The 27,199-nt window shown below is 56.3% G+C and overlaps 1 protein-coding gene and 1 long non-coding RNA gene across 2 annotated transcripts; both read left to right on the plus strand.

Moving 5' to 3' along the window:
- The first annotated feature begins 971 nt into the window (after positions 1-971).
- Positions 972-7,781, plus strand: LOC127552320 (uncharacterized). The gene is made up of 3 exons (XR_007951328.1): positions 972-1,184; positions 3,142-3,389; positions 7,387-7,781. It is a non-coding gene; the product is annotated as an uncharacterized LOC127552320 (long non-coding RNA).
- Positions 7,782-15,614: 7,833 nt separating this feature from the next.
- On the plus strand, positions 15,615-26,890 carry OSR1 (odd-skipped related transcription factor 1). Its single transcript, XM_051974105.1, has 3 exons — positions 15,615-15,935; positions 24,017-24,699; positions 25,504-26,890. Exons 2-3 carry the CDS (start codon positions 24,038-24,040, stop codon positions 25,637-25,639), a joined length of 798 nt encoding a protein of 265 aa, XP_051830065.1. The 5' UTR covers positions 15,615-15,935; positions 24,017-24,037; the 3' UTR covers positions 25,640-26,890.
- The last annotated feature ends 309 nt before the right edge of the window (positions 26,891-27,199 follow it).

The raw sequence follows: 27,199 nt of genomic DNA on the forward strand, positions 1-27,199 counted from the left end.
AGACGCAAGCTTGGAGGTCAGAGACAGATTACTGCTGGACAGAGAGATCTGAGAGTCACCTGCACAGAAGTGGTCATGGAATTATAGCAGCAGATGAGATAGGGCATCAAGGATAACAGAGGCTGCTCGGGAGGAGTCAGCGAATGCACTCATATTTGTAAAGTTCTTACATGCCTGGCGCATAGTAGGCACTATTCCCTTGTCTCCTTAAGTGACACTCATGATTAGTGTGACCTCGAAGTAAAATTGTAACTTGCCCAAGATTGTACAGTTCATAACTACCTGAGGTGGGATTTGAATCCATGTCTTCCTGACTCCAAACCCCACAATCTTCTCCTGAAACATCTCACTCCTTTGATTAAAAAACAAATGACAGTATTGGCTAAAAGTTCTTTGTTCCTTTGTGGTGTGGGGTTCATTTGCATGATGTGTCCCAGTGTCTCCTGGGAGAGAAAGCTAAAGGGGGCCTGGCAGCCTCTGGGGATCTGGAATACAGTCTTCCTAGGAGGCACTTCCTAGTTCCCTCTGAGAAGGGTTGGAAGGACAACAGGAGTCGGGAGGCATTTACTGGATCCCATCAGGCGGTGAGATTCAGTGACGCCCCATCCCCACGCCAGTCAGTAGCTGAGGCATAAAGAGGATCTGAGGGAAGGCTGAGGGATGCTCCCCAGTCGGGCAAGCGTCATTCCCAGTTGTCCCATTAGTTGCCACAAAGGAAGCTGGGTAGTGCACTGGATAGACGGGGGTCGGAATCAGGAGTCCTATGCTTAAATTTAGCATATTCTTCCCAGCCTAGGCAAGTCACAGCTCAATTTGCCTCAGTTTCCTCAGATATACAATGGGACAGCTAGTTCATACTTTAGAGGGTTGTTGTCTGAAGTTGTATATGTTAAGGGCTAACTATTAGTATTAATCATTTACTCTCCCAGTTAGTCTTTCTATTCTTTCTTCCCTAGAAAGCAGATCTCGTCCACTTTGTGGTCTGGTCGCGTGGCCCAACCTTCAAATGTATGATCTGAGTTTTGGTCACTTGCAACAGAGAGAGGGGATCCTGCCCCGACCAGAGCTGCCCCAACAAACCAGGGTGGGTGAAGGAGAGCAGCATTTATTGGGCGCCTACAGTCTTCCAGACTCTGTGCTAAGGATCTTTTGCACTTCTTTGATCCACACCACAGCCCTGCAAGGTACAGTTCTTGTATTTTCTTCTCAAAAGTTTTTTTTTCTTATATGTCATGGAAATAAATCTAAGGTATCACAGCACTGAGCCAGGAATGAATGAATGGGCAGTGGCCCAGGCAAATTGGTTGTCTCTCTGGGTGATTTCAGAGGCAGCCTTAAGGCTTCTGATCCCAAGACATTTCCACAATTTGTGCCTAGGACTCATTCATTCATTCATTCATTCATTCATTCATTCATGTGTTCATCCATTCTTTACCTTACTCATTCATTTCATTTTTTCCCAATCTTCCCATTCCTCCCTCTTCAGCCTTCCCCTTTCTCTTCCCTTCCCTTTCCTTTTCTCTCTTCTTTCTTTTTCATTCTCCATTCATTTATTCATTTGTTGCCCTTTTGTTTTCTGCCTGCTGTCTTCCTTCACTCACTATACAAAAAGAATGAAATGGAACCAATAGAACTAAAGAAGCCTCTCTGGAAGTCTCAGATATCATCTGCTCAAACAGTGGGGAGGGGTGGAGGGAAAAGGCAGTCCCACTGAACAAGTTCTGTGATTTTTAGCAGCTAGCAAGCGCACTATGAGCTGGCAAGGATTCGTTGTTTGGATGCAAAGAATCAAAACCTAGTGGGCTTACCAGAAGCTCTGGGTCCCAGGCAAAGGGATGGACAGTGTGGCTTTCTTTTATTCTGATCAGAAATACTAATACTGATAAATAATAACAACTTCCACTTGTGTCTTATAATGCTTTAAGTTTTACTCTGTGCTTTATCTATACAACTCCTCTTTTTATGGGACACAGAAAGTCAGGAAGTCCTGAGTTCAAACCCTGCTTCAGCTACTTAAACCTTCTGGGCCTTGAAATGCTTATAAAATGCTTGTCATCCTTATTACTCCCTTGGGGTCCCCCAAGATCCTGTGAAACAGGATTGTTTTAATTCTCATTTTACAAATGGAAAAAGAAAAGCTGGCAGAGGACATCATAGATGACCTTGTTGAACCTTCTCCCTCTCTCTACATATGAGGAGGAAAGGGCTTTGCTGGGAGATTGCAGAGCCGTGCAAGCCAGGGTGCCTTGTCCAAGACCCCTCCTCCCATATTTCCAGTTTTTTCTGATGTTATGGATTTCCTGCCTCAGGGAATTCCAAAGATCAGCTCTAGCAGCACTTTCTATTTTGGGCCTTTCTTTGGGATCCAAGATCGAACGGTCACCCTCATCTCTTGCATACACCCCCTTCTCAGCCCCATAGACCCTCATTACTTTCCCCTGGGACTATTGCAATGGCTGCTGGTGGTCAGCCCGCCTCAAGTCTCTCTCCGCTCCAGTCCATCTTCCACGCAGATGGCAAGAAAATTGCTCTGACTCAGGTGTAAGACTGATCACGTCACCCCCTCTTTAATAAACCTTTAGTCATCCGCTATTGCTTCCTGAATTAGACATCCAGTTTTCTGTTTGGCTTTCAAAGCCGTTCATAAGCTGCCCCTCACACCTTTCCAGACGGCTCACCTCCTTCCCCATTCTCACCCCCAGTCATTGCTCAGCTGCTGTACTTGACAGTGACGTTGGGGTTGAGCTACAGCCCGAGTGGCTGACGGCACCCGCGTGCGCTCTGAAGGTTCTGTTGCAGGTCAGCTACAAGTAGTCCGATGGAGTGGACTTGTCTCTAAACTTGTGCATTTCTTTTGAATTGCCGTGATTCTGCTTAGCTCTGATGCTAGCCAGTCTCCCAGGTCACTAACCACTTCCAGAGTTCTTAGAGAGACCTTGAGCGTGTCCTTGTACCACTTCTTCCCCGCTCCATGGGAGCACTCGCCCAGAGTCCTCTGTACAATATTTTTATAGGCAAACACATAATTAGGCGTTTGTCCGACGTGGCCGGTCCATTGGAGTCGGGCTCTGCAGCAGAGCTGGAATGCTTGGAGGTTTAGTTTGGGAAAGGAGCTCACTGCCTGGGATCTCATCTTTCCAGGGGACCTTCAGAATCTTTCTAAGACAATCCAAATGGAAGCAACTCGGTTTCCTGGCCCGGCCCTGGTAGACTGTCCAGATTTCCCAGGAATGTGACGATGAGCTCTATAGACCTTCAGCTGGATAAAGAGCCTACTAAGCTCTTCTCTCCCACACTTTCCTCCGCACCCTCCCCAACACCGAGCTAGCTCTGGCAATGTACGCGGCAACCTCAGCTCTCTGTTCATCCCTGGAAGGCGTTCTTCCAAGGTAAGTGAGCTCATCCCCAGCCTTCCAAATCTGATCCCGCAAGCGTCAGTTCTATCTATGGAAGACGAGGTGCTCTCTGGTGAAGAACCCGTACTTCCGTGGAATTAACTGCCCCGCCAGAATCAGTAGCAGTGGCAGAGAACCGGTCTAGATTTTGCTGCCTCTGGGTTTCAGAGACCACACGATAATCTGTGAACAAAGCGTCAAGCACCAACCCTCCCTCCATTTTAGGTTTGGCTTGTCAACTTTTCAAGTTGAGTAATTTGCCCACAGACCTTGAAGCCCTTTTCTTTCTTGCTGAAGGCTCCTGGTGACAAAGGCCGAGGGTTGTTTCTTGAGCGAACCCTCCGTCCCTCCCACCCCTGGGCATTTTCAGTCCCCCATTCCTGGAATTTTTTACCTCCTCCCCTCCCCATTCTGGCTTCAATTCCCTTCAGTTCCTCCAGTTCCCAGCCAAAGCTCCCCCTTCTTCCAAAAGCCTTTGCCACTGCTCTTAATGCACCCTCCTTCCCCGTGATTATTTCTGCTTTATCCTCTCCATATAAAGTTGGTTGTGCGTAGTCTCCGTCATTCAACTTCAAACTCTTTGAGGGCAGGGGGTGTTCTCTGGCCTTTCCCCCTACTCTTAGCGCTTCGCACCCTGGCTGACACATAGCAGGTCCTGAATCGGTGGTGACTCAGTGGTCCTCAAATGAGAGGAAATAAGTTCTGGACCATCTAGAATTCTGGTTTCTTCCTCTAGTTTTATGTTCTGTTTAGAATCTGTCAGAAATCTGCAAAACCATCCGCTAACTTGTGGTTAGGTGCAGAGGTTCAGTGCCTAGGGCTGACAAGTGTGGGAAGTGAAGGTCAGAACGTGGCTGGGATACCAGGTGCCGGACTTGGAGCTCCCCACATGGCTGAGCCAAGCCAGCCTGACGGAGTGGACGGAAGAGACCCTGCAGAATGTCTGCTTTTCGGTCAAGCAAAGAACCCTCGTCTCCTCTTGCCTCCTGCCTGGAAAGAAGGGAGGCCTTTTTTGGTGAAAAGAGACAGCAGCAACTACTGGGCTTATACCCCAAAGAGATACTAAAGAAGGGAAAGGGACCTGTCTGTGCCAAAATGTTTGTGGCCGCCCTGTTTGTAATGGCCAGAAGCTGGAAAATGAATGCATGCCCATCCATTGGAGAATGGCTGGGTAAATTGTGGTATATGAACGTTATGGAATATTATTGTTCTGTAAGGAATGACCAGCAGGATGAATACAGAGAGGCTTGGGGAGACTGACATGAACTGATGCTGAGTGAAATGAGAAGAACCAGGAGATCATTATACACTTCGACAACGATACTGTATGAGGATGTATTCTGACGGGAGTGGATCTCTTCGATAAAGAGAGCCTTAATTGATCAAAGATGGACAGAAGCAGCTACACCCAGAGAAAGAACACTGGGAAACGAATGTGAACTATTTGCATTTTTGTTTTTCTTTGGGTTATTTTTACCTTCTGAATCCAATTCTTCCTGTGCAACAAGAGAACTGTTCTGTTCTGCAAACATATATTGTATCTAGCATACATTGTGACATATCTAACATGTATAGGACTGCTTGCCATCTGGGGGAGGGAGGAGGGAAAGAGGAAGAAGGGAGGGAGGGGAAAAGTCAGAACAGAAGTGAGTGCAAGGGATAATGTTGTAAAAAAAAAAAGTTATCCAGGCATGGCCTTTGTCAATAAAGTTATACTTATTAAAATAAAATTAAAAAAAAAGAAAAGAAAAGAGACAGCAGCAGCACCTTGAATCTGGAGTTAAAAAGCCAATCAGCTGCTCTTATTTTCTGCCTTTGGGACTTTGGTCAAATCCCTGCCCCTCACTGGGCCTCAGTTCCCATATCTGTAAAAAAGTCGGATGGGGTGGGTTAGAGCTGGGGTTCTTAAGGCCACAGCCTATGAAATGAACATGAGTTATTTAAAAGATATTTTGATAACCATATTTCAAAGTAGCTGGTTTCCTTGTTAATTTTATGGGAACTGGGGCAGCGAGTTAGTGTAGTGGATACAGCATCAACTCTGAAATCAGGAGGACCTGAGTTCAAATCTGCCCTCAGACTCTTAACACTTCCTGGATATGTGACCCTGGGCAAGCCACTTAACCCAAACTGCCTCAACAACAACAACAACAACAACAACAACAAAAAGAAAAGGAAAAAAAGAAGAAAAAAAGAAAAAAAATTCTGTGGACCGCTTACTTTACTTACACTTGGATAACATTTTATGAGAAGGGTCCTTTGAGATTTCCTGACTACAAAAAGGGTTCAGGGCACTAAGAAAGCAGAAGAACCCCTGGCCTGGAGGATCTGTGAGGTCCCTTCTAGGCCCTAAAGCTACAGGGCCTGAAGTCCTGGAAACTTCAAAAAGTTCTGAGAAGCAAAAGGGGATGCTGACATATGGGCCCTAATGTTATTGAATTTCTAATGATTTATTATCCGACTCTGGTTTGATTTACTGGATGAAATATCCTGTCTGCGTGAGCTGTGTCCTGACAAGCTGACGTTATCCATGACCCGCTGACGCACCCATATCCTTACGGTGGGGATCGCCCTGTCATGCGGCCATGAGAGGCAGATGAAGGACGGCCGGCCGCCGTGGGAGGTCAGGGAGCTCGTGCTGGCTTTGCTCGGCCGTGGGAATCTGAGAGTGCTGAAGGTGGAGGTAGACAACAACAGAAATCCCCTCTCGCCGCCCCCCGGGGTGTGGAGCCTCACACCCGTAAGTGGCCCTAGCAGCATGGGGAAATCCAAACTATTTGTCTTACTCACATGATAAATTGTCTGGGACAAAATGTTGCCCTAAAACCCTTGTCACTTCAGCTCAGAAATTCAACAAACATTCTGGCTGTGAACAAGGTGCTGGAGCCCTTGTCGGGATGATGGGAAAACTGGCCAGTGAGGATCCATTCTTTGAAGTATGAACAGATATTTCATACTCGCTACCAGGCCACTTCGAGCTTTGGGGAGCTGATTTACAGTCGTATTAACTCTGAGTTAAAACTGTTGGGCGACTGGGTGGTACAGTGGATAGATCACTGAGGCTGGAGTCAGAAAGACTCATTTTCCTGAGTTGAAATCTGGTCTCTGGAACTTACTAGGTGTGTGACCCTGGGCAAGTCACTCCACCCTGTGTGCCCCAGTGTCCTCATCTATAAAATGAATTGGATAAGGAAATGGAAAACCACTCAGTATCTCTGTCAGGAAAACCTCTAGTGGGGTCACAAAGAGTCATTCTCGACTGAAAGAACTGAATGATAACAAAAATACCATGTTGTGATGCACAATAACTGGCTGAAGAGCTGTAAGAACCTATGACTCGGGAATTTGGTGTCCATAGGCAAGGATGGCCTGATGATCTCTCAGTAACTTAGCTTTGCATGAGGACGGCTATTCTCTCTCTCTCTCTCTCTCTCTCTCTCTCTCTCTCTCTCTCTCTCTCTCTCTCTCTCTCTCTCTCTCTCTCTCTCTCTCTCTCTCTCTCTCTCTCTCTCTCCCTTTCCCCCTTCCTTTTTTCTTTTCCCCTCCCCTTCTTTCTATTTTCTCCTCCTCCTTGTCCTCCTTTCTCCTTTGCCTTTTTCATCTTTTTTCTCATGTTTTCTTCTTGTTGCTCTTTCTTCATCTCCATCTATAAATGTATCTCTATAAAACAACTGACATTAATATGGCACTTACTGCATGCCAGTGTGCCAGGCACTGTGCTAAGCCCTTTCAGTGGATCCTCACAATACCTGTTGGGGATAGGTCCTATTAGTATCACTCCCATTTTACAGATGAGGAAACTGAGCTTGAGTGACTTACCCAGGGTCACACAGTAAATGCCTACGGTTGGATTTGCTCTCAGGTCTTGCTGATTCCGGGCCCAGGTCCCTTATCCTTTTCAGCACCCTTAGCATTTCTCCAATTGACTGCCGTAGGTCCATGGGAACATGACAACTGTCTTTCCTTGGTGTTTATTCCTTCCTGATTTTAGGTGAATTTATTGCACTGAGGAATACATATCTAAGCATCCACCTGTGGAGTCTGGGAGATCCAGAGTTCTATCAAAGGCACCATGAAGGACCAGCGGCCATGACAGGAGCTGCTGGAGATGGTAGCAATGGCTGCCGGCATGTTACTGACCAATGGCAGATGAAGGACTTGAAAAGGACCAGAGCACAGTAGAAGCTTGGGAGATTTTGACAAGATAACATAGCAGCATTCAGTGTGTGGACTCTAGAAATACACAGCTCCTGGGAGCCCAGCCCACAGTCAAAGGAAAATCATGAGGACCCTGGAGAGGCAGAAAAGGACTGCTCGTGTCAACACTTCCAAGATACTCTTTGCCACCAAACTTCCGCGTGGACATGTCTCACAGGTGGAGTCTACTGCCCCCGGGGAGCTTGTTGCAGAGGGGTGGGGGTGGGGGTGGGGATTGATTTGCCACAGATGTTTGTGCCTTAACTTTTCAGTAAATCCTTTTTCTAAAAGCTACGAGAGTCGATTGGCCATGAGGGACATACAGAAGCTCGGGGTCACCCCAGAATCCCTGAGGGGAATTGGAGTTAGCTTCCCATGGAAGACCCCAAGCGGGGAGGGCTCTGAGGGGGAAGGAAGCCTAGGGAAAGAAGCTAGAGTGCATATGCGAGGGCAAAATGAAACAACTGGCCTCTGGGACTTAGAGCTTACTCGGGGAAGGCTGGGAAAATAGGAATGGACAGAGAGAAGGTGGTTTGGGGAAGGAGAACTAGAGGCCATGTAGGTCATAAGACCAGAGACCTCAAAGGCTGCCTAGTCCAACTTGTCTCATTTTCTGGAGCAGGAAACAAAGCCAGGGAGGTGTAAGTGCTCAAAGACACTCTGAGCTTGAAAGGGGCCAATTAAGACAAATCCTTATTTGACTGAAGAGGAAACTGTTGCCCAAGGGAGTCATTTGGCTTGCCCCAAATCACAGAGCTCTAGAACGAGCACGATGGGGAATGAGGCTAAAAATGTAAGCGGGAGCCAGAGTGGAGGGTCCAAGGCTCAACCAGAAGCATTGATGTTTTTTCCTGAAGGCAATAGGGAGCCACTGAAAATTTTCTGAGCAGGAGAGAAAGCAGTCTGGAGGATCACCTTGGGAGAATTGAGCTGCTGCCCTTAGAGAGCGTTTTGTACAGTCGCTTTGTTCTTTAGAGTTGACGGTGAAAGCTCAGGAAGGAAAACAAACCTTTGGCAGGCTCCCTGTGTGATGAGGGGCAAAGCCAGGACCCAAGCTTGGGCTGTGGAGCCCGGGATCTCCCCTTCAGGTGTGCTCTACAGCAAGCCTCTGAGCTCCCGTTCAGCTCCCATTCTGGGGCTCCAGCCCTTCTCTCCCATCCAGAAATAAATAACCATGCAAGTTCTTCCAGATTCTTGTATGATTAAAAAGCAAAACAAAACAAAAACCCCAAAGCCACAAGTCTAAGTGAAGGCGAGCTCTGGTTTGGAGCCGGGACCCAAGAAATGGAATATCTGGGCGTTCCTGGAGAAGGGTTTAACTCGGGGCTGGTGGGGGTTGGGAGCAGAACTCATTTCGGGGCCCAGAGATGTCCCGGATTGTGGAGGGAGTCTTGGCTTAGAAGGGCCCAAGGTCCCCTCAGTGAATGGGGAATGACCAAACCCGGGCTAGGTTGGGAGTTGAGAGGGCGTCATCCCATATGTGCCTTTGCTGTGCACACGGCTCTCCAGACCTTGACTCCCCCCCTCCCGTAATATGAGGGGGATCGGACCAACTGGCGTCGGAGGGCCTTGCCTCGCAGCCCCCGCCAGCAGGGATTCGCCCTCCCTTTGGCCCTAGTTCAGCAGGGCGCGCAGGTTGCAGAAGGATGTCCCTCAGTGGCCAGCAGGTGGCAGGTTTTCTTAAGGATTGTCCCTCCCAGGCTCCCGCCCAGGTCATCTTTCTCAGAACTAACCAGTGTGGGGCCAGAAAGAGCTGCAAGCCCAAGCCAAGGGTCCTTGATGACAGTCAAGGCTCCTGCCTCCCACAGCCTTGCTCCTTCTCTGCCCTCGGAACGCCATGGCTCCCAGTGCCAGCCCGTGACCCCGTCCTGCCCCAGTTCCTGCAGCCCCATGCTCCGTAATGCAGGTGACATCCCCTCCCGGTCCTTCCCAGCCCCTCTCTGCAAGCCCTTCACCTGGACTGGTTTCCTCTCCCCAAATTTCTCAGGTTTTGAGTCCTAACCCCCCATATCCGTGTGGGCTCATTTTTTTTCATCATCACTTTGCCCCGTTTTGTGTTCTGTGCATCTATGCACGTCTTTGGCCAGGCCATAGCCTCTGATTTAGCCTCAGTTTCCCTTCTGTCAAACAGAAGAATAATACTCTCACAAGGAATTGGCAGGAAAGGAAAATGTCAACTTGAGAGAGCGATGCGAGTTTGGCGGCTGGAAACAGTTTCAGATTTGGAGGCTGGGGGTCTGAAGGGGATTTGCAGCTCTGCAGCGGAGGTCCTGGGTGAGCCCCCTCTGTGCCTCTGTTTTTTCTGGTGTAAAAGGAGGCGGGTGGGCTTGCTGTCTACAGTTCCGTGCACGTTCTGTGAAGTGGAAATTCACTTGGTACAGTAGACAGAAAGCTGGCCTGAAAGGCGGGAGGACCTGGACTTCTCGGGGTGGCTGGCTGAGGGGGACCATTGGAACCAATGAGAACTGGTCCTGGAGGACCTGAGTTAAAATCCAGCCTGAGCCATTAAGTAGTTGTGGCAAGTGACAACTTTGATTTGCCTCAATTTCCTCATCTGTAAATGGGAATAACAATGCCTCCCTGAAAGGCTGGGAGGATCAAGTATAATTGTAAAATGTTTAGCGTGACCATCACACAGTAAACACAATTTGCCTTTCTTATCTTAATTAGCACCAGTAGAGCCCTCTCCAGTTACTGGGTCAGCACCGTCTCTTTTCCTCCTCTGAGGAGTGAGAGCCCGGCTGAGCTTTCCTACCTCTCGGATGGCGTGGCAAAGCACAGTCTGACCAAAGCAAGACCTCCATCCGCTGGCTTCCGGCCTTCACCGGGCATCTCTTCTCCCAGAGACTCCGGCAATAGTCAGGAAGTCCTCGGTCTGACCGAGCCAGCGGGCTCCGGATCTACCAGGAAGCTTCCGAAACTGGGATGAATGGGGAGAGGACACTGGGACACAATGGGGAACGTCAGCCCCGGAAGCCCCAGGTGACTTCAGTGGCCCCGTGGAGCCTGTCCAATCTCTCGTCACAGAACCCCGAGGCTGGGGCTTGGGGGCAGAGCCAGGATGTGCCAGATGCTCCCCAGCCCTTCACCTCGAAAACATCCTACCACCCTCCTGCAGGAAGTTACCGTCTCCCTGGCCTGGAGCCAGTTCAGAGACAGGCCTTTGGGGAGCTCCCATCAGCCTCGGAGCTAGCAGGAGTCATGTCAGAAATGGCGGCTTGGGGCCCAGGCCCGGGACCGTCCTATGGAAGCCGCAGGGCTCCGAGGAACGGCAGCCGGCGGACACCGGGGTCGACTTGCGGGCACCTGGCTGGCATCCTACAGGGCTCCAGTGTTTGCCAAGAGTTGCCAGAGCGGCTTCTCCCCGGAGCCTCATAACAACAGAGTCGCTCATGTTTCCGAGAAGGAAGCTGAAGCTCAGGAACACGGGGAACCCGCCACAAAGCTCAGAAAGTATCAGAGACTGCATTGAAAGCCTGCCTCCTGACTCCAAGGACAGTCCCAGCTAGTCCTCTGTCTGTCAGTCAGTCAGTCAATACACATTAATTAAATGCCTGCTGTGTGCCGAGAACAGTGCTAAGTCTTTTGGGATACAGAGGCAAAAGAAAATCGGTCCCCACTCGGAAGGCGCCCACATCCCAGCGGAGAACCCGTGGCCCAGCCAGTCAGAGATGGCCACAGCCCTGGCCGTGCGAGCTTGGCGCCTGAGGGAAGGCTCCGTCTTAAGGGTGAGTGAGTCAGGCTTCCTGGGGAAATGAGAGGAGCCAGGTGAGCTGGGAGGCCGGGGCAGAGCGAGGCCAGGAAGCCTCCAAGGAAAAGCCCTCGTGGGCTCAAGGCAACGGCCGAGCGAGTCCCGTCCGAAGCAGAACCTGGATGGAGTTTGGGGCAGAGATCCCAAGAGCAGGAAAATGCTCTCTCTCTCCCCTCCCCCCACCACACACACATCTCAGGAGCACACACGCCCCCCCCCTCCACCACACACCATATGCAGAACAGGGGGCGCCTGAGACCTGGAACTGGAGGTTGGGATAGAGCCTTTCCCTTCTCTGAGCTTGGGCAGGGGGAGGGGTGCTTTCTACCCCAGCCAGCCGGGTCCCTCCCTTGGTCCCATGGGCCGCCTGCTCTGGAGTACCTGTGCCGGAGGAGGGTGGCGGGTGCCGAGCACTGGTGGGCCCGGAGGGGGGGGCTGCTGGAGGGGAGGGGGAGCTGGGGAGATCCAGCTTCAAGCTCCTTTAGAACAGTAGAGAGGCTCAAGGCCACAAGCCCGCCTCTGGCTGCAGCTCTGGAGCCCGAAGCTGCAAATGAAAATTAGGATTGCCGAGACTTTTCTCCTGGCCAACCCCCTCTTCCCGCAGACTCTCTAAATGAATCTAGTCCCCAATAATACTCATAATCCCCACAAACTAGTGGTTGGCACTTTCCAGGAGCTCTTCAGTTCTTAACGTTCTTCGTGCCTTGATGGGTCCTTTTCGTTTAGCTGGGGAGTGTGTGGGGTGGGGAGACCCTGGGGCCACCCAGTTGGAGCCGCAGTTCTTCAGACTCAAAACTCCAACACAAACAAGACACAAGTAGTCCATCCCTCCCGTTTTACAGAGAGCAAAACTGAGGCTTCGAGGTCTTTCCAAATTACACACCTTTACTGTGACCCTATTGATTCCAGGATGGGAAGGGTTTTCTTCCGCCTCAACAGAGCTGGAGGGGAACACCCAAGAGAAGAAAAGAGCCAGCTTCCAGTTTCTTTTTTAACGGAACCGGCGGGATTGGGCTGGAGGATTCTCTGCTCTTTCTGAGGAGAAATGGGGCACAATGGGGGCCCCTCAGACAATGTCTCCTCAGCTTCTGCAGGCTCAGAGCCCCCAGACAGCTGCGCCTGGGCTCCGGGGGCTGCAGCCGCCGCTCCAGAGTGGCCCACGGCTGCCAAGATCCCCCTGCCCCACAAGGCCAGGGGGCCGAGGGCCTCCACCCTGGTGGCGGCAGGCCCGGGCCAGCTTTCCCCGGACAGAGCCGCGAAGCAGGCCCGAGAGCACGAACTGAGGGCCCGGATCCCAGCCCAAGCCCGCATCCCCTGCTGCTGGCTCTTGGGCCAGGCTGCTATGGGGCGTCTGGCTTTCTGCAGAGAGCAGAGCTTCAAGGGCTGGGGCTGGACGCCCCTTACCCTCAGCCCCCCAATCCTCCCAACTCCGGAGCCTGGAGGCCCCTGTTGTTAAACAGCCTCCAATGGAGCATTCTTAGGTTTCTCAGGCCCAGACACCTGGTCTATCATCAGGGCGAGCCTGTAGGGATATCCGTGCTTTGAGTTCCCCAAATCCCTTTTGATCTTTTTTTGTGTGTGGGGGTCATAGGGGACCCCTATAGCTCTGGGTATAATTTACAAAAGAAATTTCTTTTTAAAAGGGGGAAGGGTAAAAGGAAGCCCAAGGGAGAACTCTCAGAAGCAGGGGTTCGAGGTCGGAAGGGACTCCCCTCCTGCTGCGATCTAGAGGGAGCCACCCCCTTGCTCTGCTTGTGGGATCACTGCCCAGAGAATTTGGGCCGGAAGGCCCGGAAAGAATGAGACCCCCAGGCCGGGCGGGGCAGGAGGGAGAGCGGATGGGACGTGTGAGCCGGGCCGGACCCCGAAGGGGCGCTCTGGGGAGACAGAGGTGGGCCTTGCCCGGGATGGGGGAGGAGAGATCCGAGATCCTGAGTGCCGGAGGGGGCAGAAGGATGAGAGTTCAGAAGCTGTTTCTGCACTTGGACCAGCTCTGGCATCTGCCTTACTCTAAGAGGATCTGCCTCAGTTTTCCCACTCGGCCCCGGATTCCGGATCCCCGCTGCCTATGGCTTAACCGGCCCAGGAAGCAGAGGAGCCAGGGCCGGGCCTTCAGAAAGTTTTCTCTCGCGGCCTCCAAGCTTCCGAGCTGGGTCCGAACGGCCCCGGGGCCCCGGCACCACCGCAGCGGTTCCCGGGAGCGGGCTGCACAGCCCAGAAGGAGCCAAGGCAAACTGGCTCTCAGATCGTTGTCCCGCGCCCGCAGCCTGGGCCGCAGGGGAAGGAGCGGCCCCCGGACCCCACATTCTGCCGGTTCCCTTTTTCACCATCATTTTCACTCCTCCAGCTCAACCAAAAGAGCTCGGCTTAGAGGTGACCCCAAGGGCGCCGTCGCCCGCAGAGAAATGGGGGCCTGTCCTGGGCCTGGGGTGTGGCTGGTGAGGGGAGAGCCCGCGGCCTTTCGGGAGCGCTCCCGAGTCACCGAACGCTGGGCTTCCCACAGCCACGCAGCGGCCTAGATAGGGCCGGGGCACTGAGGCCGCGGCCCCCCTCGTCCTGGTGCAGCTCGGCGGTGCGGGGGAGGGGGGAGGGGATGCACCTAGAACGGTCCGCGGGCTCAGCCGCCGGCCCCGGCCCTGCCTCTGCTCCCCCGGCAGGTGCCCTCTGCAGGCAGGCAGAAAGACAACGCAGAGGCCGGCGGAGGAGCGCCGCCCGCGCCCAACTTGGTTCAGACAGCCCCGGGGCGAAGCCCTTCCTCCGGCCGCCGCTTTGTAGGCCCCGCGGCTGGGGACCCGAGGAGGGAGGACGCCACTGTTCGGCCGGGGTGGGGTGGGGGCGCCAGCACAGGGGCAGGCTTAGGTGAGGGGAAGCAGGAGGCTGGGGAGAGGGCAGAGCAAAGGGGGACGGGGGAGATCGGAGGAGGAAAACAAGTGGAGAGACAGAGAGACTGCAGAGACGGACCAAGAGAAAGAGGAGCAGGGAGACAGAGACAGGCAGGAAGAGGCGATGGAACGAGAATCAGAAGCGAGACGGAGAGACGGTGGGAGGCCCGCGGACAGGCAGAAGGACGGGAGAGCGCCCCCGGAGAGGAGGCGATGACCGCACATGTGCACACGCACTTAGACATGCACACGTGCGGAACACGCACACGCACGCACATTCTTGCCCGAGCACACTTTGGAAAGGACTTCGAGGAGGCTCTTCGGAGCCCCCCACCCGTAGCCAAAAACAAGCCCCCCGCCCCCAAAGCAGGCGCAGCTTCGTTGGGCGGCACCCCGGTCTTCCCAGCCCTCGCTTTCCGAACTCAGCTTTTCTGAGCAGCCGGGGCTCGTGCAGGGGCTGCCCAGCGCGCGCATGGCCCCGAGGTCGGTCTCCCCGGGCTCTTGTGCCATCTCCCAGCGGACCCGATGAGGGGGCGGTCCCGGGAGACAAACCTCAGCCGGGGCCGGAGCACTGGGGCCCTCCCGAGGCCGCCGAGGGGCCTGCTCAGCCTGCACCCAATCCGGCCCGCGCTCCCAGTAGGGGCCGCCCTGTCCTTGTGAGCCCAGCCGGGACTGCACTCTCCAGCTCTCTGCAAACTCCAGGGGCACCGAAGGGGTGGAGGCGCCCTTTCCCCCGGGGAGGGCTACGGCTGCGCCTTGGACCGCACCCCCCTCCGCCCCCGTTTAGCCTGGCTCTGCTGGGAATGGCCCGATGCGGTACTCCGCAGCTCCGGGAAGGCCAAGAGCGGCCTGAGCTCGGCGGGAGCGAGCCCGGAACGGGTCGGGAGGGACGGGCTCGGGGCTTTCCCTGCGGAGCCGGCCGCGGCCCAAGGGAGACCAGCACAGCCCGAGCAGCACCTCGGGATGCTGGGCGGGACGCACTCGGGGGCTCTGTTTCTCTAAGAGGAGGAACCAGGCCCCCCCGGGAGCGTGCCCCCAGGCCTCCTAGCTGCCCCTGGGCCCTGAGGCGCCCCCGAACAGACTCCCCAGTCCAGGCAGTCTTGTGTCTCGAGCTACCCAGCCCAAGGGTCCGGGCTACGGAAAAGGAGGGAGGAGAGGGAGGATGGGAACCGGGTCTGGCTGCGGCGCTGAAGGCCTCCCCACTTCGCGTTCCTTCCTTTCCTATCCCGGGGAGTGCTTGGGCAAAGAAACTTTTCTTCCCAGTGCGCAGGCGCGGGGCAGGGTTTTGGGACCCGGCAAGGAAGACGAGAAGAGAGGAGGGGAGGGGAGGGGAGTGCTAGGAGGCGGGAGGGCAGGGGGCGGGGGAGAGTGTGGATTAAAATAAGGAGGCGGCTCTCAGTGAAAGCACCAGTGCAGTCTGAACTCCACTCTCCGGGCCGCTTTCCCAGGTGCTCTGGACGCGATCACTCTTAGTCACCGAAAGGCTCGCGGGCTTTGGGGCTGGAGGGATCCCCGAGCAAGCTCGAGCCCCGAGCCGTCTCAGGATCACGGGGAGCCCGAGCCCGCTGCAAGAACGCATACGGGACCCGCGCGGCCCCAGGCTGCTCTCTCGGCCGAGCCAGCCGTCTGTGCCCCCTGTGCCCAGAGCCGTCGCCTGCCCAGGCGGGATTGGCAGAGAGTCGAACGTCGGGAGATCGGGGTTCCTAGAGGGTAAGTGCCCCCGCGATTCTCTGCCGCCTGCCGAATGCCGGGACGGGACTCGGCTCTCGGCGGCCACAGCCTTGCCGTGTTCTGGGCAAGGGGAGCTTTTGGGGAGGGGGGGACTGTTCTGAGTATGCCAGTTCTGTACCCCCGAGGTTTCTTTGATACCCTCCAACACCAGCGCGCGCGCGCGCATACACACACACACACACACACACACACACACAGACACACACACACACACACACACACACACACTCACACTCCTTATCCCGCCCGGCTGCTAAACTCCGCGTCTCCTCCCTTCCCAACCTCCGAACGTTTAGGTTTGGCCAGATTGAAAGGGGTCCCACGAAAGAAGGCGAGATCCCCGCTCCCGGCACGGGTGGGTCTGTGCCAAAGAGCATCCAGGACTAGAGCCAGGGAAATCGAGCTGCTTTCTGGGGTCCCAGGACGTTTCACCCTTTCCCAAGTTGCTGCCCCCGCCACTCCGCAGTGCCTCCGCCACTCGAGCAAGAGGTCCTTGCAAAAAGGAGACAGGATTTTCAGATTAGCCCCAACTTTGGAAAGGGGATTCCCCCTTTAAAAATCAGGCAGCCTCATAATTTCCGCGCCACAGGGGTCCCGAAAGTGTGTCCCCCTAGAGAGCGGTGGGCCAGGAGCTAAAGCACCGAAGGCAGGCGAGGCTCCGGGCTTCCGCTACACCGGGACAGGTGCATTCCCGAGCAGCCGGCAGAGGGATGGGATTTGGGTTCTAAGTCCGAAGCACCTAGAATTGGAAGGGCCCTGAGAGAACTTGTAGTGTAGTCCCCTAATTGGACAGCAGTGGAAACTGAGGCCCAAGACTAGGGGGGAAAGAACTGACTGAATCAAAATTTTACATCAAGGATCACGCCTAGATCCAAGCGCCGGCTCTCGAACTCCGAACCCAGGGTCTGTGGCGTCGCTTCGTTTGGTTTCCCCCCAGGGCGCCAAGACCGAGCTCCCACCTTTCCTTCCCCCCAATCTCTGTCGGGATCGCCCCTCGGCACTCGGTTTCGCTCTCTCCCCTTGCTTCCAGCTCGGCCCTCGGAATCCCCGGAAGGAGTCCGAACACAGCCGGCGGCCCGGGCGCCTCGCCCCGCGTCAGAGACCGGTGGCCCAGCGGCCCCGAGCTGAGCACCCTCCGCCTCACCGGACCGGGGCGTGGACATTGGGAGAGTTAGAGCCCGGAGAAGAGAGCCGTAGGTAGGGGATGCCCCACTTCGTTCCCCGTTTTTCGTTAGGTCGGGTTAAGTCAGAATGTCCCACATTTAGTGCGAAGGAAGAATAGGGCTTACGGTTCCAGAAGAGCGGGGAGCGGATCGCCGGGCTCGGGAGAAGGGAGCGAGGGCGAGCTCCGAGAGCCAGGGCAAACGGACCCCGAGCCGCGGAGCCCCGCGCTGTGGCCCGGGGAGGGAGGGAGCTCCAGCGGCCCTCCTGGGAGATCTGCTGCCTTGGCCTCAGTATCCCCGAGGGAACTTATAGAAGGAAGGAGGGAGTCCCGGGCTCTTGGATCCACGCGGGAACGCTCTCCGGGAGGCTTCGGCGGGCGGCCGAAGATGCTGACTTGGCCCAAAGCTGGCCGACATCCCGCGGCCACCGGGGGCTGCGACTTTTTCTGCCGTTCTCGGATTCGGAGGCCGGACGGCCGCGGTCAGCTTTGCCCGCCCGCCCCGCCTTAGCCTCCCGGCAGCAGTTCGCTGCAGGAGGGAACTGGCGGCCTTGCCCGGAGCTCGCTAGCCGGGGCCCCGGGTCCTAGCCGGGTTTACGCAAGCAATTAAGGCTTCCACGGCCAATTAGACCCGAAAGCCTGTAATAGATTCGGCACAAGCCATTAATACCCTAATACTGACGCTGCTGGGGCTCCCGGGGCCTATTTGTTCTGTAGGGCCCGCCTCGGACGCCCACGGGCTTCGGCACTGGCGTGCGGTCACCCACGGGCGTCCGCGGACACCCAGGGGTGTCTCCAGAAAGCCCCAGGGCAGGGAAGTTGCTCTTGGCCCCAATTCCGTTGTCTGCGTGATAGGAAAACGGGGCCAGTTTTCTCCATTCCCTGCACAGGAGATTAATTAAAATCAAAGCGGGCCCATCCTCGCGGAGCTAGGAATAGAAAGAGCACCCTCGAGGGGGAACCCTGAGAAGGGCCGTGGAGGGGGGCGAAGGCCGATTCTAAGTTACCCCGAGCCAGGGCAGGGTCTGGCTATTATTGAGACTGGGCGGGGGGCGCTGGTCTCCTCTCTCTCTCTCTCTCTCTCTCTCTCTCTCTCTCTCTCTCTCTCTCTCTCTCTCTCTCCTTTCTCTTTCTCCCTTTCTCTTTCTCTCTTTCCTTTGCTTTGGGTGGGGGCGTTAGTCCAAAGCTTGGAGCACTGGGCTCTCCCTTCTTTTCCCTCTCGGTGAAAATAACGAGTTTCCCCGCGCAGCTCCGAGCCCAGGGGCAGCATTTCGCCGCAGGTCTCCGAAGCTGGGGAGGTGGCGGAGGGGACCTGCTAACAAGAAAGTCCACAACCGTTTCTCTGGTTCTTGGAGAACTAAACTTCCTAGCGCTTTCCTCAACACTGGCCTGGGATGGAGTCAGCTTCTTGCAGTGCGTAAAATGGGGGTGCGAAGTAGTCCCTCCTTTGTATAGCTAAGGAAGGTGAGGCAGAGAGGGAGGGAAAACGAGTTCTCCTGGATCCGTTAACTCAGAGCCAGCATTCGAACCCGGGTCCTTCCCGACTTCACTCGCCTTCGTTTCAAACCTCCGTCCCCCACCCGCCTTGCTCGGTCTGGCAATCTCGCCTCCCCCCGGCCTGCGCCGAGGCCTGCAGCCCGGACTCCCTTAGGGCCACCGGGAGAGGTTCGGGAAGCTCCAAAAGGAATCTCCCAAGCTAGCGTTTGCAAGCACTTTAGCGTTCACAGAGCGCTTCGATCCGAACTCGTCCGGGGTCCTCCAGGGCTGTCCCCTTCACTCGATTTCCAGCACCCAAAGCTTCAGTGCTCAGCTCCAGGCGAGGCCCGGACGGGCGGAAGGTTACCAAGGCAGAACGCAAAAGGCTTTCAGGGGCCTGGGGCGGTTAGGCTAGGGCAGAAGAGGAAAGACTGATTGGGGAGGGGGGTGGGGAAGAGACAGAAACAGAAACAGAGAAACAGAGACAGAAACAGAGAGGTAGAGAAACAGAAACACAGACAGGTAGAGACAGAGAGAGAGAGAGAGAGAGAGAGAGAGAGAGAAGAGAGAGAGAGAGAGAGAGAGAGAGAGAGAGAGAGAGAGAGGTAGAGAGACAACGACAGAGGTAGAGAGAAAGAGAGAGGTAGAAAGACAAGGACAGAGAGGGGGACAGAAAGGGAGGGAGAGAGAGAGAGAGAGAGAGAGAGGAGAGAGAGAGAGAGAGAGAGAGAGAGAGAGAGAGAGAGAGAGAAAGGTAGAGAGGTAGAGAGAGAAACAGAGAGGTTGAGAGACAGAAACAGAGAAAGGTAGGGAGACAGGGACAGCGAGAGGGAGAGGACAGAGAGAGAAAGACAGAGAGACAGACGACAGAATGTCAACTGGAATTCTAACCTGGGGCTCTTGCCCACCCCCACCCCAAGCCGTGTCCCGGATCTACTTGGACGTGCTGTCGCTTCCCTCGGGACATCTCCACATCTTCTGAAAGGACCACAATTAGGAAGCCCCCAGAGCGCGGCTGGAGGCCCGCAGCCAGGGGCTGCGCTTGGGCCGAGGGGGCCGGGCCGGGTCAGCTCGGCCAGCCTTCGCTCGGAGGCTGCAAGGCGCGCGGCGGGGCTCGAGGGCAGGGGCGCGGGCCCGGGCTGCGCCGGAGGCCCGGAGCGGGCGGGGGCTTCGCTGCATCCCCCGTGGCCGGATGCCACGGCTTTCCAGGCTCCCTCGTTCAGACACCGTTGACAAACGGCTGGGACGGAAGAGGAGTGGGGAGTGCTCGGGCTGGGCTAGGCTGGAGACAGAGATAAGGATCTGTTTATCCGTGCTTGTAGTTAATGTAGAGGTAAGCCCCAAATCAAAGAGGAAGGATCTTCGGAGCGGGGTCTTTGATGTCCTCGGAGGGACCCTCCTTCCCCCGCTCCCCACCCCCACCCCGTTCCAGGCCGCTTTCGGGGGAAGCGAGCACACCGGCGAGAACCCAAATCTCTTTTGGCCTCTGAGATTTCGAGCTTCATCTCCCCCGGGCTTCCTCCGCCCCCAAGCGCCCCGACCCACCGCTGGCCCGATTCTAAAGTGATTGTTTTCCTAGGAACGTGGGCTGTGCAGCAGGAGAGGCTCTCCTCCTCGTTCAGAAGGGGAAACTGAGGCTCAGAAGAGGCTTGCCCACTGTCGCACCCGGAACGTCAGAGGCAGGGCCAGGTCTAGACTCCGGGACTCCAGGCTCCCTCTTTGCTTGACGCTGAGTGGATTGTTAAGACATTGCGTTTGGTATAGCGTCGTTTGCGTGTGGTGGGCTCCGCGGGCGCCCCTCCCTGCAGCTCCCTTCCATTCAAACTGGGCCAGTTACCCCGGGCGGCGCGCAGCGGAGGGGAGGGGGCGTGCTGCTCTTCGCCCCGCGGGTTTCCCGGCTGAACGCTCCTGCATCCGAACCACTGTTTGCCGGCTCAAATTGTGCGCTTCCCGGAGGCTCCTGTGGCTCAGGTCCCCCTCCACCTCTCCTTTCCTTCTCTCCCTCCTCCTCTCCCTGGGTGTCTACAAAAGACCCTCTTCCTTTTTTGTCGGTGCTCACGACTCCGACTCCTCTCGTGCCGTCCTAGCTGACCTCAGAGGGCCCCTAAGAACCCGACACCCCCCAGGGTCCCGGGATCGTTACAAGCAGAAAGCGGCTCACCGGGAAAGAGCGAGGGGGTTGGAGGCTGGAGACCCGGCTTGGAGACGCACTTTAAACATCAATTGACTACGGGCTGCGGTGGCCCAGGCCTTCCTCTGTGTGTTTCAGTTTCCTCCTAAGCACAGTGCCTGGTCAAACAGTAGGAGCTTAATAAATGTTTATCGATTGAGGGGGCCAGATGAAATGACCGCAAAGGTCCATGCTCCGAAATGGCTTCCTCCTTTGGGAGACTGTTTTCCCTGTTGCCACATAGGGGTAAAAAGATTCCCACAAGGATGGAAGCCAAAGGCATGGGTAGGAAGAGCTTTTTAAAATATGCAAATGAACTGCACTTAACAGCCGTCTTACTCAGGGGGCTCTGTTCCCCAAAGTTTCTGACACTGGGGAGGGGGGGAAGGCACCCAAGCAGAACAGCCATAAGGCCTTCCGTTAATTCTGAGGCAAGGAGGGAGGGAGGGATGGGCTCTCTCATTTCAGATAGCTTCGGGCAGTCCCTTCCTCTTTTCTTTGAGGTCTAGGCATCCTTTAGGGGAAGGAGCACCCCCTCCTTCCGGAGGATTCTGGGGGTCTCCACAGCCTGGCCAAGTGTGTGGATGTGAAACGGGGCTTGCTCCTGGAGGTGTCTGGATGCAAGTGATGAAGGCTGGGAGGTCCGGGTTCTACCTACTGGGTTTTTTTCTGGAACGATTTCCATTTTAATAACCGTGGGCCACCTGCCTGAAGTGCCCTTAGAGGTACAAAGTTGTGCTCTCTGTGTCTCTGTCTCTGTCTCTCTCCCTCTCCCTCCCTCCCTCCTCCCCTCTCTCTCTCCCTGTTAAAGAAGGGAGCGCGACCCTTTTTGTGATCCCCACCCTGCCTTCTCCGACCTGCAGTTTCCGAAGGGGAAACCTGGGGCGGGAGCAAAGCCGGGGCAGAAGTAAGTGGGCTCCCCCTCCTCGGCCCAGTTGCCAGGATGACCCCACAGCCGGGGAAGGGGCTTGGGCACCGCCGGGGCTTCTCTGGGAAGCAGAGGAGGCAGTGTGTGGGGGGCTGGGGCGCTGGAAAGGTCCCGGCGGGCCGCTCCGGGCTTTATACACTTTCTGGTCAGCCTAAGTCGCGTTCCCGCCCTGAGATTCAGTCCCAGCTTCTGGCTAAGGTAAGGCTGGGCTGGAGAAGGTCCCGTTCGGGGCCGTCGTTCTCCGTTCTGCTGCGTCTGACCCAAACTTCGAGGACGTCCCATGTACAAAGTTCGCCCAGCTGGGACTCCTAGGGCTGGCCGGCTAATGCTGGGCTGCCAGGGTGACAGAGCCGCTGGGGCTGAGTCTGGGAGGCTCCCCCGGTTCAGGACCCAGAGAGTTCTGCAAAGAAGGGTGTCTTCTGCCATTGTCTTTCTCTGCCTTCAGGCAGCCCCAGCCTCCCCTCCACTCTCCACCTCCGTCCAAAAGACCCTCTTGGATGCACCGGAGCGGGGCCAGGACCTGGGGGAGGGGAGGGCACGGAAGGATTCCGAGTCTGGGTGACCCAGGGCCAGCGGGGGCGGGGGAGCGCCAAGATCCCCCTCCTCCGCCCTCCCAGCTGCGGGATAGCGAGCCAGGCCAAGGTGTTTACTTGCTCTTCGGCGAGAGGGAGGGAGGGAGGGAGGGCCTGCTTGGCGTGCCCCGAAATGGAGGGGGTAGGAAGGAGCGTGAGGGAGGGCTAGGACACCAGCGGGGCTGGCTCCGCGTTCTCTGCTGGGAAAACCAAGAATGAGGAGGCCCGAGGAGAGCGAAACACAAACAGACTTGTCATTCAGAGTCCGAGGAGTTGCAGTCCCGTCCCACTTTTGTTAGCTCCTAGCTGGGGAATGTGGGCAAGTCTTTTGGCCCCTCGGGGCCTCAGTTTACTCCGATATTAAAACGAGGGAGTGGCTTTTCCGACCCTGCCCGGGGTCCTTTGGCCTTGGGGTTTCTGTGTGGCTCGAGCCGCAGGAGGGTCTTTGCGCCTTGGGGAGTGGGGGTGGGGCAGAGTATGTGTTATCCCCCGCCCACCCACCCCCCAGCCTCCCAGGGTGAGGATTCTGGCTTTGTTAAAGTCGAATGTGACACTGTACAACTGTGAGCGTCTCAGCGCCCACGCCTCCGGGTGACTTTCCCGGCTTGGGCTTATCTCTTCAGCTCCCTTTGCTCCCCAGTCCCTCCGATCATTGATTTCGGTTTCCCGGGGCGCTGAAGTGTTCGCCGGCCGCTCGGCCCGGCCGCCCCCTCCCGCGCTGCCGCCGCCCCCGCTGCGTTCCAGCGTCTCCCCTTCGCTGGGCTCAATCCCGGCTTCGGGGTGTTTGTTTATCCCGGGCGAGGCGGCCCTTTGGAGGGGCGGCTCTTTGTGTTCGAGCGTGTTTGTGTTTATCCGCGGGCCCGCCCCAGCGAGGCTCTGTGTTTGTGTTTCTCGGGGGCTGAGTGTTTATTGCCGGGGTTTGTCTGGGCGTGAAGGTGTGTCTGTTTGGATCTCTCCCGGTGTGTTTGTTTGTCTGTACGTGAGACCTTGTGCGTCTATGTTTACCTTCCAGGGCCAATGTGTTTCTTGTTTGCTCTTCTCGGAGTGTGAAAGTTTATTTCTGTTTGGACGCCGTACGTACGCGTGCTCTGGAGGGGCCCTAGCTATAACCCCCCCTTCCCAGATCCGTTCCAAAGTTCCTGGCCCGGGAACGGAGGAATCGGGCGGACCCCGGGGGTCAGGGTGATTGTCGTGACACGGGACGCGGGGCTGGGGGCGCTCTGACAAGGAAAAGAGGCGCCCTCGGGCTCACGTCGGCAAGGTTTGCCTGGGGGCGGGGGGAAGTCACTCAGAATCCCCTCGGCGCCTGCGGCCCAGGAGTCTCAACCATCAGTCAAGGGGGCCGAAAATTTGGAGGTCAGAGATCTAGGGGGCAACAGCACCTCTGTCTCACTGCCACTGCCTCTGCCTCTGTCGCACCGCCTCTCTGCCTCTGTCGCACGGCCTCTCTGCCTCTCCCTCCTTTCCTCAGTTTCTTCTTGTGCTCCCGTGGTCTCTAAAGTAGCTCCCGAGGACTACGAGACCCCGGCATCGTTGGCTCGAGGAATCTCGGGGCTTCGAGCTGCCTTTGGCTTTGGGCACTGGCTGGTCATTTCCAGGCGGTGGGTGAGGGTCGTTTCCAATGGGTTCATCCTAACTGTCCAGGGGGCAGCGGCGGCGAGGGAACAGACGGGGAGGTAACCCGAAGGTGAGGTCCAGTTTCCCCTCCTATTCACCGCCCCTTTTTCTCTGCCCCCCCCCCTTTCCCCGCAGGTAAATCGTGTCTCGACCGCCATGGGCAGCAAGACCCTGCCGGCGCCCGTGCCCATCCACCCGTCGCTTCAGCTCACCAACTACTCGTTCCTGCAGGCCGTGAACGGGCTGCCCGCCGTGCCCTCGGAGCACCTGCCCAGCCTCTACGGCTTTAGCGCCCTGCACGCCGTGCACCTGCACCAGTGGACCCTGGGCTACCCCGCCGTACACCTGCCGCGCTCCTCTTTCTCCAAGGTGCCCGGCGCAGTGTCCAGCCTCGTGGACGCCCGCTTGCCGTTGCCCGCCTTCCCCTGGTTCCCGCACGTCATCCAGCCCAAGCCTCAGGACGGGGGGGTCGGCGGGCCGCCGCTCAAGGCCAAGCCTCGCTTCGACTTCGCCAACCTGGCCCTGGCCGCCACCCAGGAGGACCCGGCCAAGCTCGGCCAGGCCGAGGGCCCCGGCTCGCCTCCGCCGGGGCTCAGCGCCCTGCTCGACGTGACCAAGCTGTCCCCGGAGAAGAAGCCCACCCGCGGCCGCCTGCCCTCCAAGACCAAGAAAGAGTTCGTCTGCAAATTCTGCGGTCGCCACTTCACCAAGTCCTATAACCTGCTGATCCACGAGCGAACGCACACCGACGAGAGGCCCTACACTTGCGACATCTGCCACAAGGCGTTCCGGAGACAGGACCACCTCCGCGACCACAGGTGAGGGGCCGGCCGGGGTGAGGGGGAGGGCAGGGATGAGGCGGCCCCCTGGCCCCGGCTCAAGCTTTCCCCAGCTACCCACCTCGCGCCCACGAGGGACCCCGAGAGCGCTCCGGAGAGCTGGGGAGCCAAGGCTTGGGGGCAATGACGTGAGCTAGAGCCTCGCGAAGCCTGGCTTTGACTCCCGTCTCTGCCACGTGATTGAAATTAATCTTTAGGGACAAGCTATCTCCTCTCCGAACCCCAGCTTCCTCAGAGGAACCTCTAGGGGAAAGGGTGGGGGGAGGTTTGTTCTGCCCTCCAGGGGTTACACTTTTACTTCCCAAAGGAAGACAAATCCCCGGGCTGAAATGGCCGCCCTGAGGGTTATTCTCCAGAGCCAACGCTCGAGACATCGCGGCCGCGCAGTCCCAGTCCCTCCGGCCAAAGTCCTTCGGCTTTATTCTAATTATTAGCCAGATACTGCCCCACTCCCGAGCCTGTTATTTGGTCCCTTTTATTAGTAACCGTTGCTCCCTATCCCAGGGCCCGGTATAGATAGGTCTCTCCAGCCGCAAGCCCAGATTTTCCAAAACTCTTAAGTTCTGGGAATCTCCCCGGGCCTCCGGACTGCACAGTCTCGGAGCTCGTTGGGTCTCCACTGCAGAGCGTCCCCACGGGCCCCCCACGCGGGATTCCGATCCCGCTGGGGATTTGGCCGGGAGATGGGAGGCGGGTGCAGGCGCCTGCCGAAGCAGCGTACACTTGAAGCGCCTTGGGGTTTGAATGCGTCGGGTTACCAATAGCGTCTTTTTTCCGGCGCAGGTATATACACTCCAAAGAGAAGCCCTTCAAGTGCCAGGAATGCGGGAAGGGATTTTGCCAGTCCAGGACTCTAGCCGTCCACAAGACGCTGCACACGCAAGTGAAGGATCTCAAAGTCAACAAAATCAAATGCTGAAGGCCCGCGCCCACCAGGGCCCGTCGGCAGAACTCGGAGGAAGCGGCCTCCGCCCCTGATCCCAGGCCAAAAGCCCGAGACCCCTTAGCCTGGAGCAAAGAAAGGCGGTGCCAGCCCCTGGCGAGGCCGGGAGTGAAGGCCAGGCTCCGTCTCCCTCTGACCCTCACGCTCAGGCTCCCAGGGGCGCTCCCAGAATGGACTGGACCGGCCTGGCCTTAGGGCTGTGGACTTAGGGGCGGCGGCCAGTCCACTCCCGGCCTGGACTCAGAAACTTTGCGCCAAGAGGTGGAGCTCAAGGGTCGGCCTCCAGGCTCAAGTGGGAAAGGGCTTCCCAGCCGCCGCCGAGGCCGTCGGCTCCGCCCCCAGGGTTACTGTGGCATTGTTCCATTGTTCCCGAGTTCCGTTGTTGCGGCGTTACTTTGTTGCTGTTACGTGCCCGCGGCGCTACATTGTTGCGGCTTTATATTACGTTACAAACTTTTTCTGTAAGTTTCCTTTCTGGACTGATTTCTCTTTCTCCCCCGAGTGTGCCTAGAATTGGCCCACGGCGGTGGGAGAACGGAGCGAGGTTATGGAGAGGGGAGAGGGTGTCGTGGGCTGCTCCAGAGCGCCCCCTTGCAGACTGAAGCGACCCCGGAACCCCAGGGGATGCTACAAAAGTGGCTTCCGTTGGAATAAATACCCCAGCCATCTCCGCTACCTCCAACAAAAGTCGGCAGATCTGGGGGCCCGTCCTGTGGGGTCCCGCAGGGGCCTGGACCTCTCTTTTCCACCTTTCCACTCGCCCAGCCCGGGACTCCCTCAGCTATGATAACTGGGACCGCGGAGGTCCGGGTCCCGGAGCCCATGGACACGGTCTGGGGGAGCCAGCGTAGAGAACCTTTACAAGACGGAGGGAGCAGCGAAAGTAAATCCCAAGCTGGCCCCACCCGCTTCGCCCGGGCCCCTCGGGAGGCGGCCAGGCGCGCCTGGGTTCACACCTGGACAGAGCTCTTTAACGGAAAAGACCAACAGGCTTGTTAATGTGTATTATTATTATTTTTAAATTTTTTCCTAACAGTGTAAAAAAAAAAAGTGTGTGAGAGAGGTCGGTCACATTTACTTGGTTTCTGTAAGGCGAGAGGCAAGAGGCGGGCGTGTGGCTGTTGGCACTTTAGGCTGATGATTGGGAAAAGGACATTTATCACTGGAGTTTGGGCTGTTTGTTATTGATGTTTAAGATATATTAAAATAAATGGTTATTTTACAGGCTGCCGAGGCTGCGGGAACAAGCTTTCGCTTCTAGACTCGGGCAAATCCGAGCTTTTGTTTTTCCCTCTGTTAGAGATGTTTTCTCCCAAATTACTGCTCTGTCCGTGTCCTAGGGAATAAGAAAAGAGGAAGTGAATGGGGCTCTTATTTTTTCTTTTCACTTCTTTCCTCTTCTTCCTCTCTCCTTTCCCCTCTCCACCTCTTTTTCACATTTCTCCTGTTTTTCCTCTTCCTCTTCCCTCATTTTCTTTCTTCTCCCATTTTCTCTCCTTCTTACTGCTTGCTCTTTATCTTGGTGACTATCTTGTT

Source organism: Antechinus flavipes, chromosome 2 (genome assembly GCF_016432865.1).
Source record: "Antechinus flavipes isolate AdamAnt ecotype Samford, QLD, Australia chromosome 2, AdamAnt_v2, whole genome shotgun sequence".
In the NCBI taxonomy this organism is placed as follows: Eukaryota; Metazoa; Chordata; class Mammalia; order Dasyuromorphia; family Dasyuridae; genus Antechinus; species Antechinus flavipes.